Below are 19,736 nucleotides of genomic sequence, written 5' to 3' on the forward strand. Positions count from 1 at the left end.
TTTCTCCCCTTCAATAATGCTGGATAACGGAAGCTTTTAATTGTGTTACTGCTTTGAACTAGCTGCTGTTGCAGGTTAGGCTGTCTGACCTGAGTCTCTGTGGCTGAGTGTCAAGAGGACAGTGTGTGGCAGGAGAATTTATGAGTTCAAGTGAATGGCACTTGCCTACTCTGGGTGTACAATATAAGCATTTGCTCACTTCTCTTAACTGTCATGTGGGTGAGTTTACTCACCTTTTTTACAGCAATATGAAAAAGGGTGTGGGGACGTGCACAGGGAAAATTTCTACTCATCCCTTGAATGTGTTCAGGGAGCTCACAAGCAGCCTGACCCCCCCAACTGAAAGGCTGGTGGGCAAGGCTTGAGACCACTGGAGGAGCCTGTGCCTGTTCTGCTGCAGCTCTGTGCAGTTCCCTTATGAGGAACTCTGTGCAGTTCCCTTTCTCTTCCCCAAAGGGAGTTGTTGCCACTGAAACATGAAGCAGGGGTTGTATGTACTGAGTGTCAGGACAGAGCCATCATTCCAAGGATATTTTTAATAGCAAGGTTTGAAAATCCCCCTCAGATAATGTTTTGCATACTGCAGGATTACCTTGTAGTTGCTGTTGGCAGCCTCATGTGGTTTGGAGATGCTGTGTTCCCAGGCTGCTCCAGGCAGACTGGCTGTCAGAAAACTCACAAGTCTTTGTCAGCTCAGGACCAGAAATGGAATCCAGTTGTCTTGCAGTTGTGTACTGCTGAGTGCAAATTGCAGGGTTTCTTGCATTCCCCATTTGTGCCTCCTGTAGTTTCAAGCGTAGCTGCTTCTTGAATTGTCGCAGTTCCAATCTGTCTGCTGCATCTTCAGGATATTTTCTTATTTGGGGGAGTTTGTGTGTTTTGTTACCTGCAGACTCGGACCCAGTTGCAGTACACGGAATTTCAGCTGGAGCAGCAAGTGCAGAGGGTGGTATGGAATGGGGCTCTCTTTAGAGAGGAGGCAAACTTCCATATCAGGGAGGGAAAAGTTCCTTACCTTCATTAGGGCACATGAAAGTTTGAAGTCGCCCAGTGTCTTTTTAGTAACCTAGCTGATACCTCTGGCAAAACCTGAGAGAAAAATGAAGAGAGCTCCACACATTAGGGATGACCTGGTCACAGCCAGCCACAGAGAGGGGTAGTCATTGTTTGTGCATCGTTTTTGTTTGCTGCAATGCCAAGCACACTCTTTGGATGAAATGGTACCCTCGGAGGGGAAGGCTGAATGAAGGATGAAGAACAGTGTTATGAAGAACCTCTGTGAGAAGCTGTGGGCTGGAGCTCTGCAGCCAAGCTGTAGCTGAATCCTTACAATTCCCATCTAGCTCTCTAACTGCCAGTGTAATCTGATCAAAGGCCATATGGTGATGAAGGCATTCCTTGATGTACCATGTACCTTGAAAGTGCCATGTACTTTCTCTGCCTACTTTTTTGTATTAATGTGGTATTTCTTCAAGCCAGTCACATCTCTTTATTTGGGAAGCAAATTACTCTGAAAAAACCTGGCAGAGCAGCTCACTGTGAATTTCACAGTGAGTGTGCCAGGGCTGTTTGCTAATACACAGATAAGATGCCAGAATGCTGAGGTCTCCCAGCCCCCCACAAAACTGCCTGATGTACCTTGCAAGCAATTAAACATCACTCAGTTCTAAGAGGCAACCTTCAGTAATAGAGCTCACCCAACTGTAATGTCTTTAAAATCAGGACAGAACCAGTGGCAAATGACAGGAGAGTGACTGAATTGGTCACAGTTTAATGACGTCTCTAATGAAATACGGGTTCGTGGTTCCGATGTAAAATGATGTGCACCATAGAGTTGTGGACTTTATTATTAGTGAGCAGTTCCAGTGGCTTCAAACCTTGTGTATTCACAAATGTTTAAAGGAGTCACCTAGACTATTAGCAAGAATCATGCACATTTCGGAGAGAACACTCAGCACTTGGACATGGAAACTTTGAAGAGCTCCAACAGCTTTGGTCCTCCAACTGATCCAGGAAACTGAGGTAAAATAACAACATTCTTTGAGCCAACTCAGAACTTCAGAGGGCTGGAAGTCAAAGTGTCTCCTGGACACCCCTCTGAATCCTCTTAATCAAATTTCTTGCAGTTATTTTCCTAATTTAAAACATAACTGGCACTGCTCACTACTTATTTGCATTTAGTTTTCTACTCATTGTGCTGGATGTCAGGATGGTCTTTGCTGGGGATTCTGGTGGTGTTATCACCAGCTGAGGTGGCACGCATTGCATGAGTTCCCAAAGGAGGAGCTCTTACTTTTGTGCTAGACTTGAACCCAGGGGTATGAGAATCAAAGTCAATTTTCATTGGAAGGCTTTTTTCCTATTCTTTGCACTTCAAAGATGTTGGTACTGAACAGGAGTGTATGCATGCCACAGTAGTCCTGCTTCACACGTAAGGAATTCTGTCTTGAACCATTCTGATAGAGGAAAAAGTCTGCTGAGTCCACTTCTATCATTTTTTAACCTAAAATGGGGGCAGTGCAAAAGGCAAGTGAAAAGGTGATGTGGTCCCCTGTTTCTGCTGGGGCACCGTGGTATCAAAACAGTGATGGTGTCTTCCTGAAATTCCTTGAGATTGTCAATCTCAAACTTTAGCACTGGTGTTGCATGCAAATGCAGTAAAATCATTCTCTGAGTACAGAGAATACTTTGTCTTTACAGGTGTTTGGCAAACTCAAAATGAATATATCAAGAGTATTCAGGATAAGAGTCTGAAATAAGAATGTGGGCTGCTGAAATGCACAGCAAGTTAAAACCTGGGAGAAAAGTGTGATAGAGGACTATTCCTGGCCTGAATAGAAGGTAAAAATCCAAAGTATTAAGTTAAAAAAAATTCTGGCAAAGTGCTGTAGTAACTCATAGTCAGAGGAAAGCAGGATTTGGCTGTGCCACAGAGAGAAGCATCCTCATTCCATGAGCCAGATGGATCTTGGCTTCCTTGCTCAAACACCGAATACAGGTTTGGAAGAGATCACACAAGTGCACAAGGAGAATTGGTAAGAGCAGAGCCACTAGAATGTGATTTGATTCATTTTGGATTTACAATCCTGAAAACTTACATGGGGCTGGTTTCTGAAATCTAGAGGTGGTTCAGTCTGTACTGTTGAAAACTTGTCTTTGATGGTGTTTGGTCTGTTGGCATTTTAAACAAATGGAGCATTACAGACATTCCAAATGCATTTCCTGATGTATTGCTAGGTCTGCTTGATGCAGTAGGTGGGGTCTGAGAAAAGAATCTCCTCAAGCTTAGAAAGTTAATGCAGTGATCTTTCAAATCATTGCTGAAACTCACTAAAATATTTTGCATTTCTTTTTAAAGTCGCAGGTTTGCACCAATGCATTGTTCAACTTCTTTTTTTTTTTGTTTTTAATTGATGTGGAAAATCTGAAGTCGTGTGTGACTACAGGATGTCAGGATAAAACAGAAGGTAAGAAAGTGTTTAAAGCACCAGGAAAACTTTGATAATATGCTGTTTGAGATATAGATCTATATAAACAAAAATTTGCATAGTATTTAACTGGACCTCACTTGCTAATTAATAATTTTGTATGTGTAACATTCACAATTAAAATTTTAAAGACAGTTATAGTTTGTTGTTTCAAGTTTTTAAAAGCAGATGGAACAGTTTTCAAGGTGAGTGTCACAATGCATTGCTGAAATCAAGAGACTTTAGATCAAGCTATCTTTCTGATAAATTCTGTGCTTCATTTGTAAGGAGAAATAACTTCTAATGGGGTGCATAGAGACCCCTGGCACATGGGTTGGAGGCAGCTGCTACTGTGGCAGCTTTTCTCCAGCAGAACAGAGCAGGATGATGAAGGCTGCTGTCATAAATGTTCTTCTGTTCAGGGTTGTTGTCTTATGACTACCTGAGTCTTACGAGGGCAGTTATTGTAATCTGCAACTATTGTAAAGGCAATGTTGACGTCCAAGTCTCAGGTAATTTATTGAAGGAAACCTAGGGAAGCTTTTCTTCAGAATGAATTGGCTTCACTAAAATTACTCACTAGTGATTTAATGACATGGCTCTGATGAGAGATGAGGGCACTGGATAGAATGGAATCTAGAACCAAAAATCTTGTCTCGGTCCCTTCCATTCTGCAGATTTTGATGTCAGCAAATTCATAAATTCACACTGCCACTGGTCCCACTACCTGTCATTTATACAGAATCTTATTTTCAATCTCTTTGGGGAAATGAGTTAACATGTCTTTTAAGAACATTCAGTTATAAACTGGCAAGAGGTTAAACATTTGATACATTTTTTCATGTTAATTTAGTGTAATTTCTTCTGCTTGCTTAAGTATCTAAGCAGGAATTTCTATTACCTATTTACTAAATTCAAAACTATATAATCTACTTCATAGGAGGACCTCAGGCCGTATTTTCATCCCTTTCCTGTGGCTCATATGGAAAGGGCAGTCCTGGCTGAGGTGTATGGCTGGAGAGAGCTGCCTCACAAGCACCTGGAGAGCAAGAACTGGAGAAGGATCCTCACAACAGAACCTCTGAGTGACCTCACCTTGTCTATCCAAAAGATGGAGAGAAGGCAACACACAGAGTCACAGCACAACCAGCTTTGGAGGTGAGTGACCTACAGCCACAACAGCTCCCCCAGAGCTCAAAAACACTGCTGAACTCCTGTCTTTTCCTGCAACTGTCACAAGGCTCTACAAGTCCATGTTTTATTGTAGCAATGAAATGCATCGATAAAACAGAGACCTTAATCCTCCCCCTGTCATCTGAGTACTTATTGCTGTCTACCTTCTGAATTAATCCAGATTCTGGGTTCTAGCAAACATTTGTAAAAATGGTAAAAAACTGGCAGTCTAGCATCAACAGGAGTTCCATTTTATCCTGGGAATCTTAATCTAATCATCATAGTAATATGAGGAACCAGACTAAAATATGTCAATCTTATATTCCTTGGCATCTAACAGCACTTTGTGCTGGTTGAATCAGAGTGAGGAACTATGGTAGCTGCTCCTTCTTGTAAAATGGACATCTAATACTGCAGAAGCTCTTAAATTACCTGTGAGACTTGTCTTAAAGTTAGGTTGAAAATTGTCATTCTTCCTTCTGAATAATAAATATAGTGCTCTCTTCCTATTATAGTGAAATGTATTTTGATGTTTAAAACTGGTAATAAGAGCTATTTCATTCTAGGATTGTCATCTTTTGTTTCGTTTCACTGCAATGAAAATTGAGACTTTCTATCTAGAATGAAAACAAGATTCCCAGTTAGTAGCAAGTAACAGTCTCTTTTACTGATTACTTTAAAATAAGGACAAGGTATTTCAACTATTCACAGATATTTCTGACATATCACAAAATAACGTAAGAGAAAAAGATCATAATCATATTCGAAGCAAAATAGTTTAAAATTTAATGTTTACAAACACATTGCTTTTTTCCTTTTTGAAATGTTTCCTGATACAGCTTTGCAGGAGACTTTCTGTTTGATCACATACATTTCTGCTCTATACACCATGTTTTGTCCTAAGAGATGAATGGGAAAAAATATTTTCAGACTTGGTACTTTGTCAGGAACAGGGATTTGGAATATGACCTCTAATGGTCTCAAATTTGTGTCTGTGAACTTTATAAAAGACTGAACATGCTATGCAGCTGACATTCATTTCACAAAAGAACTGAGATCTATTTTTTAATAATTTTTTTTGAAACTTTAAGGCTGCATCACTAGCAGTAGTTTACCAATCTCTTGTCATTTTCTTAAATGTTTGAATTATTTTGTCAATTTTAGAATTGCTAGTAGTGATGATGATGCCCACTTAAAAAATTCCAAACCGAACAGAAGAATTCCCTGGGAAACTGCACAGCACATGCATGATACATAACTATAAAATTAGTCCAAAGTTTTGATAAATACTTAGTTCCCACTAGAGCTAATAGTTGTTCTAGTTCTAAAGAATAAAATGCTTATTATATACAGAAGGTTGGGCAGAGTATGGACATTTGCCAAAGACCACTGGAGTCATTTCATGGTCTGAATGGTTTGTACAGTGTTAACTCAGCTTCCCTTTTCCCTTGTGCATAGGCTTGTGCCACCTGTGGGAAGGGATCATTCCTGGCAGTGTCAGTGGGCTCAACCTTACAAGATCTAAGTTCCACCTCTACTGGCTGCTTCAGCTGAACCAGGAGCTTCTTGCAGGACTGAGAGCCCTTTAGGGCTTGCTTGTGAGCTGGATGCAAACTTGTAGAGCATTTTCAGATGCCAGTTTCCATCGGGTGAGTGTTTGGTCTTTTGCCTTCAGGACATTACAGCATGAAAAATGGCACCAGCATTTTTCAATGAGCACCATTAACTGATTTTGATAATTTGGCATGACCAGCAGTATTGAAGAAGATGCTGAACTTTTGTCTTGAACAAAAAGAAAGTACAGCTGCCAATTACCCTGCATCTACAGTCTGTAAATACTAGAAAATATAAATATGTTAACCATACACATATACACAAAACACAGCAGTAGCAATATTACAGGATGCAAGGCCTACTCTCTCTAACTGGTTTTGGTTAATACAGATGCAACAGCAAAATAAATGCTATTTCATATATGAAAAACCTTTCTTCAAAGGTCAGTGGCAGTAAGCCAAAGCTGAGGTCCAGGCTTTCACTAATCCAATGTGACTCACACAAATTAATCAATGAAAGATAGCACTATGGGATGATAATGGCTGTCAGTTAACACAAACTTTGAGATGGAGCTTTATTTGCTACCATTTGTAATTAATTCTCCCTTTTTCACAAGTGCTCTTTCTGTGAGCACTCACCAGACTTAACAAGGAATGAAGTTATTACAAACAATATATGATTTAAGGGTAAGGATTAAGAGAAAGAACCAGCCTGAGATTGGATTTCCTCAATCCTGGGAGGTGCTCTCCATGTATTTAAGTGAAATTTCCATGAGATTGCACTTAGCAGACCACTAAGAAGTTGTTGCTCTCCCACTTTTTCTTCTTTTCCATGCAGTTCTGTTTCAAAGTTTTGAAGGAATTGCATGAGAGGGGCAAGAGGAGATGACTGCTGGTCCATTGTCTTGGTTAATGCTCTTCAGAGCAGCGTCCTCTCCTCAAGATCACATCATCTAGTCCAATATCCCCAGTTCTTCCTTTCCCTTTCTCACCTCTGAAAATAACCTAGAAAGAGAAATAGAACAATTTGAGTGGGGGATGAAAAACAAAATGACACAGAAATAATTCATTAAAAAGTGTGATGAAGGATTCTGGTCTTCATTCAAATTTTCCTCAGGTTTCCAGTAGACTCCTCCAAAATCACTATCATTTAGTTGCTTTTGGGTTTTAATTAGCTACAAAATAAAGCCTCCACATTTTTTCCTGATTTCTCTTTGGCAGAGGCCTTCCCTGCTTAATTAAGAGGATAAGTATCTGATCTTTGGATAAGTGTCCCAGTGGTTCAGGTCAGCAGCCCTGGCTGCCCATGCTGACAGCTACTGCCAGGGGGTCAGGAGAGGCAAGGGACAGTGCAAAGGGGGACTGCCAGAAGTGAGAAATTTAGGGGGGGAAAATGGGTAAGAATATAGCAGATACATTGTTCATCTGTTACAAATGTCCTCATTCTCAGTCCAACTCTCATTTACAACTAACAAAGTCAAGTGTCTGTGCTACTGTTGCTGAGGTAAATTTTCTAGAAAATTATCTGCCTTAATATCAGCCTTAATATTCATTTTAGAGCTAGACACTGTGTATGTCTTGTAGCCTGCTCCCATCATGAACATTATGATGTGTGAGCTTTTCAGAGCACCTGATATTTAAGTCAGGCCCTGAAATACCCAAGCCACTTCTTCAGATCTGAAATAAAAACTGCCTTCAGAGGTTGAAGAATAACATGAGCTTTTGATACCAGTTTAATCACACAATGTTTCTAAAATTTCCAGGTATTAAAAGATTCTCTATGGCACTTCAAGTAGCTTCTTTTGATTGCACTAAACCATTTTGTGATGTGGGCATTGTTAGGTCATCATTCACCTCCTCAGTCTGATCAGCTGCAGGCATGCTAAAGGGCATAAAACCACGGCTAAAGGCTATGGCTAAAGGGCCATAAAACGTGATTGCACTTGTAATCTCCCTGCATTACCAAAAATTACTTATTTTCAGTATCTTTGCCCTGGTTTAGCCAGTTACTAATCCACAGGGGATTCTTCCTATTTTGTGGCACAGTATTATTCAAAGCATTGCTCATGAGCAATCTTGATACAGGTATTTTTTTGAATTCTCTATAGAGTATGCCTCTGTCCATGAGGCTGCTCTTTTGTAGGTGGTGATTCCCTTAAAATGGGCTGTACCAGGTAGCTCAGGAAATGACAGAGTAGCCTATACTATATTTTCTATAGCTGGGATTTCTTTTTTTGTATGCATAAAACTAATTTTAAAAAATGCACAATAACTCTCATCTGTATTGTGATTCCATTGGCAGGGATCAAAGTAGTAAAACAGAGTGAAACTGAACCCAGAAGATGAATGCTGCAGTGCTACACCATTTCAGTATCCTCAGCTTTTTCATGCAAAAACCTAAAAAAGCAACACAATCATCAGTACTTACACTCTTGATGCCTACTCCTCGTAATGTTATGTGTGTCTGTCTCCAGCCATGGCCACCATTTCTTCCCCAAACAGCTGGGCCGTGAGCACCAGTTTTCCTTACAAAGACTTGCAGGGCACCAGAATGCAAACCGGGCACCTTATGCCTAAAGGACAGGCACAAATCTCCAGCCTGAGCCATGTGACCCAACGGCAGGATAAGATGTGCTACTCCTCCTTCTTTGCCCTTGGGATCAGAGATGGTAAGGTACTGCCCCCCTGCAATGGAAAGAGCAGTTAGTTGGGGGGGTTGTTTGGCTTTTTTAACCCTACTAGGTTGCAGGACCAAATGCACAAGAGTTATTAAAAATAAATAAGTAAACAAATAAGTAAATAAATAAGTAAACGATACCCCCCTCTCCAAAACTAAAACCTCGTGTATTCCGTCATTTCTGACAACTCCTTGCTCACTGCATGATTTTAAACCCACAGTGACATTAAAGCATTGTGCAAATTCATGCACCTTTCAAGCTGCAATGTTTTGCTGTTGGATAGATAACAGAGACCAGAATAAACGCTATCATGTAATTGAGCTATGGTTCTGTCCCTTCCCTTTTGTTTGGGAACTGTGTTAACAGGGTAAATCTCAAAGCATATCCATTTGCAACCTTGATAGCCTCTTTTATTTAATTGTAATTTAAACTCTTAATCTGGATTAGATAGAGAAAGCAAGAAGCAGTAATGATTTCCACATGGCTCTTAACCCCAAATTCTAACAGTAGGAAGTTGTCGGTGAACATACATACTCAATTCAAAACCCTATTATTATCTCTTATCATGTATGAAGTAAAGGTGCCTTCCAGAAAACACTGAGAAGCTAAGGCTCTCAGGTATCCATTAAACCTAGAAAGAAAAAAGGCACCTTTCATACTGACACTCAAAACTAAACTAAATGAGACTTCACATCTTGGAGAAAACCTAGACCTGTATGAGTTTTTTGTACTTTTCATTAAAACTTTTGCAAGGTGGGTAAAACCTTTAAAATCTGAAATTACCAAAGGGGAAAAGGTTCAAAAAATAAAAAAAAACCCCAAACCTTATCTTACACTGAATCTATTATTTTTTTCTTTACACTATCAGATTTTACATTTATTTTTTAATTAAAAAATGACACCTGTAATTTAGGTTTATTAAGAAAGTGGCATTTTTAGGCTCCTTAGTTAAAACCAAAGATTTAGAAATATAGGGTGTTTGTAATATGGTTGACATACACAGTTAAACAGGATAGAAAAATATTTTTAACTGTCTCCCTGTAACTACTCAAACAGAGCATTATTTTTTGAAAGCTTCTCTTTGAAAGTCACAATGTTTTCCCTTGAAAAGCTGTAAAATTTAATTACAATGTACCATGGCTTGTCACACACTTAAAAGGAAAGCCAACCTTGTCTCCAATTCACTACTTCTACATAAGTTTTTAAGTTCTTTAGTCTGAATGAGATTTAACAAAGCAAAGTATTATGCTGCTGTCTGGGCCCCTAGATTAGCATTTAGCCATGAAGTGGGATCCATTTGTCCAAGAATCTGTTAAAACCCTTTGGTGAGTATTTTCTCAGGGAGTTTTTGGTTTTGTTTTGGTTTTTTTTTTTCTTGTTTTTTTTTTTTTTTAAATGCATTGCTTTTGCAGCCAGGTCACTAATTGCTAAAATAAGCATAATAGAGTTTAAATAACTGTACCTGTTTGCTGAAGATACAATTATACCACTAAGAAAGTACTGACTTATTAAGTGCATTATTTTCAGATAGTTACCGTGGCTGAATCCAATCAATAGGAAACAGATTTAGGTAAGCACAAAGCAAACACAGCTGTAGGCAAGCCCCTGCAGGAAAAGGTGCCCTCAAATCAGCATTTTCTGCATGCAAGATAAGCTTATATGCTTCAGCACAGCACCTTTCAAAATGCAGAGTCTGATAAACCAATATATAGCAAACTTTGCAAGGTGAAAGCAAGCAGTCAGGACCAAGCTGTGAAAATAAATCCTTCCAACAAGGTATTCCAGACTGGAGGGGGTGGGTGGGTGACTTCAAGGGACTAGTTTTAACAGGTAATGTCAACAGCAGCAGAACATACACAGGAAATAAAAAGCTGAGCTTGTCCCTGACTACTGGGAAGCAATGCAGGGAAGAAGTCTGACAAAAAGAGCCACTTAAAAATCATAGTTCTGGAATTTAGTATGTAGTAACAACAATTTTTGAGTACACATAATGAATATGCTTTGAGTGACTGACGTAGAAAAAATGAATTTTAAAATCTGTTGTTTCAAAAAAGGTATGAATTACACGTAATTTTTTTAAGTGCCACTCTGCAGGCAAGAGACAGCTGCCTGTTTTCTCATCTGCAGGAGGAAGGAGCTCTGCTCTCCCAGTCATTCCCAAGGCTTTTCAAGTGTCATAAGGAGCTCCTGAAGTATCAGAGCAGCCTGTTTGGGGGGACCCCTGCCCAGGCAGTGAAGACAGCACTTCCACTGAGCCAGCCAAACAGCCTGGAAAAGGTGCCATGTCACCTGCTGCGGTGGCAAATGACTGTCCCGTCAGTGGCCAGACAGCTCTGACAGGGTGGTGCATGAGGAAAATGGCTCTCAGTGCCCTCACCCTTCCTCATCTTAACCTGTGCCATTGTCCTGCTGGAGAGCGCCTTTCCTTCCGCCACCTGCCAGCCCTACACCATGTGAGCTTTGTGCACTTCAAAGGCTGCTCCTTGGGCATGGAGTAATCCCATCATTACGGGGAACCAGGGATGTGTGTCTAATCCCCGGCACTGCTGGGGGAACGGGAGGCAGGCGAGGGCAGCAACCTCGCAGCACCACACCAGAATCAACAGGGGACAAAATACATCCCACCTCCTGGGACAGCAGAGCTGGGAGAAAGGGAAGGGCTGTTCCTGTGGCTGAGTACCCGTGCTGATGCCAGTCTCCTGTCCTGCAAGCAGCCACTACACAGTCCCATCTAATGTTTGGTGTAATGTCACTTTTCAGCCTCCCAAGCAGCCACTACACAGTCCCATCTAATGTTTGGTGTAATTGCACTTTTCAGCCTGCCAAACAGTCCTTTTTTCAGAAGCCTCTGTGTTTCTCATTTAAGTTGTCTGCCTTCAAGGTGCTTAACAATTTTCCTATATACAGATTGATTTTATCCGATTCTACTGCAAGCTACAGCAATCTGAAACGTTGAACATTATGTCTGGCAGCAAAACAAAGACTATTTCCAGTACCTTCTATAATTTTGCTAGTGATAGGGAAATAATTATGTTTACATGGTAGTTTGAAAAACAAGCTTTGTTTCACCATAAATAAAAGTTGTTCTCTTAAAGGAATCTGAAAAAATGTGGACTAGACAAACTTTTGCTGACTATGTTTACTACTCCTTCGGAGACATTCCTATTTTAAAGATGTCAGCTATGCTCAAAGTGTAAATTTTCAATTGCTCTTTCACACTGGGAATCCTCAGTTTTGCTTTTTATACACAGAAGAGGCATCAGTGTGAAATATACACCAGAACTAAAGGGAACAGAAGCTGTGTAATTTGTCCTCAAGCAGAACTGTCATCAACCTCAAGCCTTCAACTGCAGGATGTGATTGTACACAGATCACTTACCTGATACATCTCTCACTGGTTCCCAGTGCAAGTCATCATCTTTGTCCTTGATCCATCCACACAGTCCACTGTCAAAATCACAGCTGTGCATCAGCACACCTAGGAGAGCAGAGCAGGAGGTCAGAAAAAAAACCCAGAAATGATTCAGATTGTTTTGGTTTTCAATTTCCCATGTGGCTGACACTAGCAAGTAAGTATGAAAATTAAATGCAGAAGAAGGAGCCCAAGGAAAAGAAGCTACAAAAATACTAAAACAATAAAAAGGACCCTTGTATTATTAACAATTCATGCTATTTTTGTGGTGATTTTTTTTTTTTTTGGAAATAAAAGTGTAAGGTTCATATAGGCAAAGGGTTAGTTTTACATGGTTTTATAAAGCATAGTTTAAAAGAGGGGCATAAGATGTTGGAGTCCTGAAAAATGTATAAACCACCAAGAAATCTCAAAACATCATAAACCCTAGGTCCTAAGTAGGAGACATGGTCTTTACCTGGGTCATCATTTGCTTCAAATTCATCAGCTGTAATCCCTCTTTCAATTTCAAGTATTTCAAACAGATTATTGCTCACTCCAGGCTGGCGTGGAACTGTGAAGAAAAATGAATGAGATAAGGAAGTAGGTCACTAATTTATCTCTAACAAAAACCAGCAGAGCAGCTCTGGGCATTGTGCTTTTCCTGGAGATTTCAATACATTTAATTGTATTCAACACAAAGGCTCATAAACTTTATGCCTACATGATTTACGATTTCTGTTGTAACATTTACCTAAGCACTGTAAAAGGTGATTCCAAATCTCCTAAAGGCCCTTTGAATGAAAGCTCCTTTTTAACCAAGGAGGAAAGCTTTAACCTTGAAACACACTATTTCTCTCCAGATGCATTTTCAGAGATAGTGGTTTCTCAATAAAATAAAGCCACATGAAAGTCCTCACACAACCTTCCACAGACATTTACAGGAGAACCTCAACAGGAGGCAGCAGTACTTGGAAGAGGCCCCAAGTGCACTTAACCTCTGAAATACAGCTGAAGGTACATCCATCAATCTGCAAAGGATTAGAGCTCCCAAAACAATTATCAGGGTTGTACTGGCAGTTGAGAAGGAGGAGCTCTAGTGGAAGCTGGAATTCAACTGTAATTATATTTTTTGCTTTCCAGCACAACCTGTACTTCAGCTGCTGTTCCCAGCTGGAGGAGATGGAACAGCTATCAGTGATTAAGAGGCCCAGAGGTTATTTGACATTCAGCATCCAGGACAACCTGAAATTTATGAGCTCTTTGTGGGAGTGATGGCTGCCAAAGTCAGGTGGCTACAAAGACTCCCACGTATTTCTGAAGATGCTGTGCCAGTTTGTGTAAGTTTCACGCAGGTTTCTTGCCTGATGGACAGCTGTCAGCTAGAGATAAACAGATTACACTGAATAGAGCTGTCTTAGAAAATTCCTCTTTCAGAGGCAGGTCTAATGCATTATTCATAACAGTAGTAATATGTTTCAGACATGTCCTCAGATTTTATAGGCACCTCTGACATCTAAGGTATTTGTAAGTGTCTTATCTATTAAAAACTTGGCATGTTTTCCACTTGCAGTGCTACAATAACTATTAATGTCTCTACAGAACAAGTGAGAACAAGAATAATTAAGATAACTGAAAGGACTGTTGCTTTCAGAAAATCAAATCCCAGGTTAAGAAGGAACTTCTTTTGCACTAGGTCAATATGAAAATAGCACTGCTACAAGAGTTCCTCTAAAGCCAGAAGACAGAAAAGAAAAAAAATGTTGAAACTAGGACAAAATAAGCAAACTCTAATGTATTTTTAAAGTACTATTCTAGGCTAGAGGTCTTGAATAAAAATTTTATACAATAAAAACAAATAGTTAAAAAGCTCAAAATCTGTAGTAAACCGATGAACTCCTAAATATAAAAGTCATTATTTGAATCATTAAGTCTCCCTTTATTTTGTTTTCTTTTTAGTCCTTTGCAGATTTTTTACTATGTCTATTTGCAGTCTAGGATATTAATGCTCAAAACAGCTGCAGATTTAAGGCTGACTTGGGTATTAGAGGACAGTTAATTTTTAAAGATACCTTGATTGTAAATAGCATTTCTGCTGCTTCATTTCACCTGGGCTGTTTTGCTTATGTGATTAAAAACCTTGAGCTTTAACATGAAAGAAACCTTACAAATGTGCACAGTCCACACAACCTAGGCCAATAATTGCTTTGCAGAACATCTATGAATAAATATTATATTCAGGCACATAAATCAATTGTTCACCCGGAATTATGTAGGTGGGGCAGTTGAACAAGCACACCTATGCCGCACACCCAGGGAGCACCACCTTGCCTTTCCTCACCTCAGACTGTGCCAAGGGAAGAAGACACTGTTTGTTTTCTATGTTATGGAGAACAAGTCAGCTTCAGAACTGCTGTGCACAGCACAGCAGGCACCAAGTCTCAGACCACAGGCTCACAGGCAGGTAATTAGAAGGTTCTAAATGAGCACTGTGGTAAAGAGCATGAAGGAAACTCTGCCATGCTTGAAGGTTTGTAGGATACTACTCGGGGGTCACAATTTTAAGGTACATGTCCTGTGCACCCTCTTCCCAGTCTGTCACAGTCCACGTTTATGGAAAATACTGCAAAAATATTAGGAACTTACCTTGTAAACTACTTCAGTTTATTTCTTCTAGTACCACTTCTAATGCACTGATATTTTCTATAAACCTGAGTTACATCTGTGCACACATAAAAGAATTCTCCAAATTCAAGTTGGTATATCTGCCTATAATTAAAGCTCTGCAAAATATTTAAAAAAAATCCCTGAGAGTCTTTTCTGAACACTTTTTTTACTAACTTCTAGAAGAATGTGTTGCAGTGCTTTAATAGAGTCTCTTCAGTGCTTGGACCTAATTACAGAAATGTGCACTCAATTTGAAACAAGGGTTACCATAAGAGATGCAGGACTCTAAATATGACCCACATGTACACTTCTTTTTGCCACAACAACCAGTATGTTGAGTGGTGATCGTGGGAGAAAGTATTTGGTACAATTATTTTCTGCAAGCTTCCCAAGCCCTTTCTGTGTACTTTATATAGTGTATCAGTGTGCTTTTCACTTAACTTCAATGGTTTGATAAAGCTTGTTAAATAGAAACTTGGCTTCTTTTACTTGGAGAATTTTATAAGCTCTGAGTGAGCCAATACACCCACACTACCTTATTCTCAAAGTTCATGAGCTAACTTCTTCATAGACGCGCAAATCTGGGGGGAAACATTAAATAACTGTGATTATTAAATATTAAATAATAGCGATATCTTTTGGGCATTTTTAACTTTTGGGAAAGCAATACAGCTTTTTTTATTTACTTGCTAATTGCTGAGATTGGGAGTATAAGAAAGTACATGTGTATATATCAGCTTGTTTGCAATAAACTAATAATTGCTGTTTTGGTGTTACAAAACCAAAACATGGAGTGCGACTTCATGTTATTAGCAATTGTTACTACTATTAATGATGCAGTTCTCTGGCTTACAGAAAAAACTGATTTTGCACTCTAAGTACAATTCCACTCTGCACAGTAATCATGACTAAGCTTCCCATTCACTAAAAATAAGAAAAAAGGACAAAGATTTTTTGACTGAATAGTTACGACTGAAAGCTATTAAATCCCACTTGCAAAAAAATCCTGCAAGTGATGAGCTCTCATACACAACTAGTAGAAAACAGCTAAAAGTAAGGGTAGTCCAGAGGTCAGTCAGACTGAGAAAACAAGAATAAGTCCTGTTTTCCTCCAGGGAAGACATTGATATATGCTGGGCTAGAAAAAAAAGAGGCAACAGAGAGGTACATTTCACCCTTTTGTTCAGACACCCACAGTGTCCAGGATATATTTCTTAAAACTCTTCAGGTTCAAATTCTGCAGTAAGAATTATTTTAGGAAGTGGTTTGATGGACTGTGGCACCCTCTCCAGCACTACTTACATATGAGAGGAGACACAACAGTGTCAGCATGCCACCTCTCTGCAGTCCAATCTTGCACTTCTTGGGCAGTTACAAGGCTCAATAAGTTCTACCGAAATCAAGCATCTTGGTATTTATCTTTGCAGAAGGTTTTCTGCAAAGTGACCTGTCTGTTTTTGTATGAACATCCATTCAGGAGGTGCAGAGGGCCAACTGAGTTTCAGGGAAACACAGCTAAAACAAAGAGTGTACAGAAGCTTGCATATCAGATCTGGGGACAAAACTTGCTGGAAGATTGATTGAGGGTGAGACTTGTAAGACTCCTATATTTCATGACTGAACTCCAGAGTACCAACAGGAACAAAGCACCTATCACAAATGCTTAAAAATAAAGGCAAATACATTTTAAAAGGTGCCAGAACAGTGAAGACAAATGAAATACTGTCGTAAAATAATGCTACTCTAATGATATCAAGGAATAACAAAACCCCTATTCTTTATTTTTATTATTTCCCTTTTTTCAACAGCTTCAAGGATCACAAAACTGCACTTACTGCACTAAGGACTTTGCAGTAACTGAAAGGGAGAAAAGAAAGAATCCAGTTTTAATCCAATCTTTACATTTTTAATAGCTGTTATGAGAAACATTTCCTAACTCCAATCTTTTCGGCTCCACTAAGGACTAAGAAGGAAAACTGCTGAACTGCCTTTTATTACAGATAAGGGGGTTTGTTCTCGCTATACTGATATTTAGTATTATGCCTTAATTTTATGCTTTTAGTGCTTATCATCCAGATCTCAATGGTAGCAGAAATTCACAGTCTTATTGAGAAGTTTGTTCTATTTGTTAGAGACTTATAACTAGAAAAGATTTCTCTGTACTTCACTGTAGTTTGTATCAGTCCTGAAATAGTTAAATATTAAGCTATCACTGCATTCCTCTCTCATTGCCATTCCCCCCATATCCATATCAGGAGAAGATTATCCTTGGTGCCAGATTCCACTGTCTGCATCTGACTAAGTGGTTCAAAGGCCAAGTGTAGGAATTCCATGTTAAAAAATACAAAATTTTTTGTTCTCTAAAAAAGCAGCTCCCCAGAGTCACTGCAGGCTTTTTTAGAAAAGGAGTAAAGTATCTAAAGAAAAGCAACAATCCAATACCTTTCAAAAATTGCAAAGGCATTTAAATAACATTATCAACATTTTTATCATTTGTGCTCTTTGTCACTGCTGAACAGAGCAATTTCTCAGCTCATTTCAAGTTGAGCAGCACATTCAAGAGAGCTCTATAGTGAAATCCTAGGTCAAGTTGACTCAGTGTGTGGAACAGAAGGTCAAATAACAACAAAGGGAGAAAAGAAGGAGCAAGGACTCACCAAGGAAAAGGTTAACTAACAAAAAAACCCTAGAATTTAAGAGATGCTTGCAGAAAAAAAGTCCATTTGGCCCAAGCATGTTTCTTCTCCTGATGTGGAGCAATCCTAGAGCACCAGGATTGGCAGGATTTGGTCTAGGACATCAGTGCAGCAGCCAATGGCCCCTTTGCCATGGATTCCCTGACAGAAGTACCACGTATTCAATGGCAGAGCAAAGCAGTGCTGCTTCCTCCAAGTCTGGCTAAGGCTGCAGAGCCCCATGGGAAAAAAAAGGAAGGGAAATGCCCATGCATCCCAAGATAACCTAGCTGAAAACACAACTTTGAGGTCTTTAGCAGATGCTAATGGCTGGGAGCACAGAACTGCCAGTGGTTGCTGGGTACAGTGCTCTCTGTGCTGGGTTTTGCAGATCCCTGTGTGATAAAACACTACCTTTTGTGACTCTTTGGAGTACAACAACCCTTGGAGACATGGGAGGAAGCAGACACCTAAGAAGACACAAATTTTTTTGAAGATTTATGAAACTGAGGTTAAATCCTAGTTCATGACCTGAGTGGATCTAACATCAATTTTCTCCTCTGTTTTCCAAGAAAATAAGAGTTACAAGACTACTAATTGCTGCCTGTATTCTCTAGTGAGGAACAAAGAAAGGCAGAAAGAGCAAGGCTTTTGCTTCTCTTTCCAGGCAGGCATATGGGGACCACAGTGCTAATTAATTTTTGCAAACTGGCTTCTTTACTACCTCATCTGGAGAAGCAGTTAATGTGAGGAAATGAACCTAAATAAGCAAAATAAAATTAGCTCATATCCACAACCCAGGAATATTACTAAGATTTCTGATGTAGGTGAGACTACAACAGAAACAGCTTTAAAGAAGCTGAAGGAAATAGTTCAAAACTCCCCTTCCCTGAAGAAATATAGAGGCAAGTGAAAAATCCATGAATGTTTTTTGGAGGGCTTGGCACATCCAGCTAGCAGCTAAGAAGCAGTTGAAGGTTAGCTAAATGTTACTAGTTATTCCAGTTTGAAATCCTGTATTGCCTTAACACCATGGTTGTTACCACTGTGTCTGGCTGTGAGGAATGATTTTGGAGAGGTACTGGCTTACACTCGGTGGGAGCGCTGCCGTCCTGAGCTCGCAGTGCCTCACACCGAGCAGCTGCCGCCAAACAGAGCCAGGCACTGCTCTCCCACACACCTGGAGCAGGGGCAGGGCTGGCCAGCAGGAACCTGAACTCAACCCTCCCTGCACACATCTGTAAGCTAACGCGAAAAGCGTTTCAGGTAACGCACCTCACCTCACATTTACCATGGGCCAAGAGCGCTCATGCAGCCAGGTCTGCAGCCTGGCTAATGCTCAGGAATGCAGCACCTGGCTTAATGCTCCCATGCTGCTGAGCCCTGGTGTGATGGCATCTGGGGATGTTCAAGTATCTCTGTGATATCCTTACAAGTGCGGTATTGAGGAGAGGCAGACCCAGGCTCTGTGCATCCCACTGTAGTAATGTGTGTGGGCTATAACTTTTCTACCTGCTTTTCTAAATGTCCCACATGAGGAAATTAACTTCTGCTCTTCCCCACAAACCTCTGCAGTAACAGGATTCAAAAGGTGAAGAAACACCTTACTCTACAAGCAATGCTTTCTTTGAGAAAGTAGCACGTTCTTCTGAAATTGAACTGTTTTGCATTAAACTAAGTTTCAAATCCTTAACAAATGCTTTTGTTCCCAACACAAACACTTCTAGACAAAGTAGGAGAGAACTCCGGTGACCACTACCTAGATGATACTTTCAAAGTGTCCAGAAGAGAAAAACAGAGCAGAAAGCAGAGTGGAAAGGAGAGAAAAAAATAAGAGAGGGGAGAAAAAAAGACACCAGCTTCATTGAAGATCACAGTACTAGCATCATCTGGAGCACAAGTGGAATATGCTTTCAGTCACACATATGTGAATCAAGTACGTCTCTTGCAATGAATTTTAAAAATTACATGGTATTGAAGATTGACATCTGCTGACTTGATCCGAGGACTCTCTGTCCCTGTGCTACCTGCTGAGGCCAGGAACAGCTGGTGCTTGACCCATTTCGGTCCTGCTGTGCTGTGCACTGAAGCCTTTGAAGTTATGTATGTACATCACAAACCTCAGTGTGTGG

At 40.0% G+C, this 19,736-nt stretch overlaps 1 protein-coding gene and 1 long non-coding RNA gene across 9 annotated transcripts in view; one reads left to right on the plus strand and one right to left on the minus strand.

Moving 5' to 3' along the window:
• Positions 1-1,780: 1,780 nt before the first annotated feature.
• Positions 1,781-4,857, plus strand: LOC137472397 (uncharacterized). Its single transcript, XR_010998146.1, has 4 exons — positions 1,781-2,022; positions 2,701-2,841; positions 3,359-3,467; positions 4,408-4,857. It is a non-coding gene; the product is annotated as an uncharacterized lncRNA (long non-coding RNA).
• A 1,242-nt stretch (positions 4,858-6,099) lies between these two features.
• NPNT (nephronectin) overlaps positions 6,100-19,736 on the minus strand; it is a 48,973-nt gene continuing 35,336 nt past the window's right edge. For all 8 annotated transcript variants that reach the window (XM_068187450.1, XM_068187453.1, XM_068187451.1 and 5 more), the window contains 4 exons: positions 12,741-12,836; positions 12,251-12,349; positions 8,622-8,878; positions 6,100-7,198 (listed from right to left, as the gene is read on the minus strand). In XM_068187450.1, the coding sequence (XP_068043551.1) occupies positions 7,103-7,198; positions 8,622-8,878; positions 12,251-12,349; positions 12,741-12,836 (548 nt within the window). In that variant the 3' untranslated portion in view covers positions 6,100-7,102. The remainder of the gene's footprint in view (positions 7,199-8,621; positions 8,879-12,250; positions 12,350-12,740; positions 12,837-19,736) is intronic.

The sequence above is a fragment of the Anomalospiza imberbis genome, chromosome 4, assembly GCF_031753505.1.
Source record: "Anomalospiza imberbis isolate Cuckoo-Finch-1a 21T00152 chromosome 4, ASM3175350v1, whole genome shotgun sequence".
NCBI lineage: Eukaryota > Metazoa > Chordata > Aves > Passeriformes > Viduidae > Anomalospiza > Anomalospiza imberbis.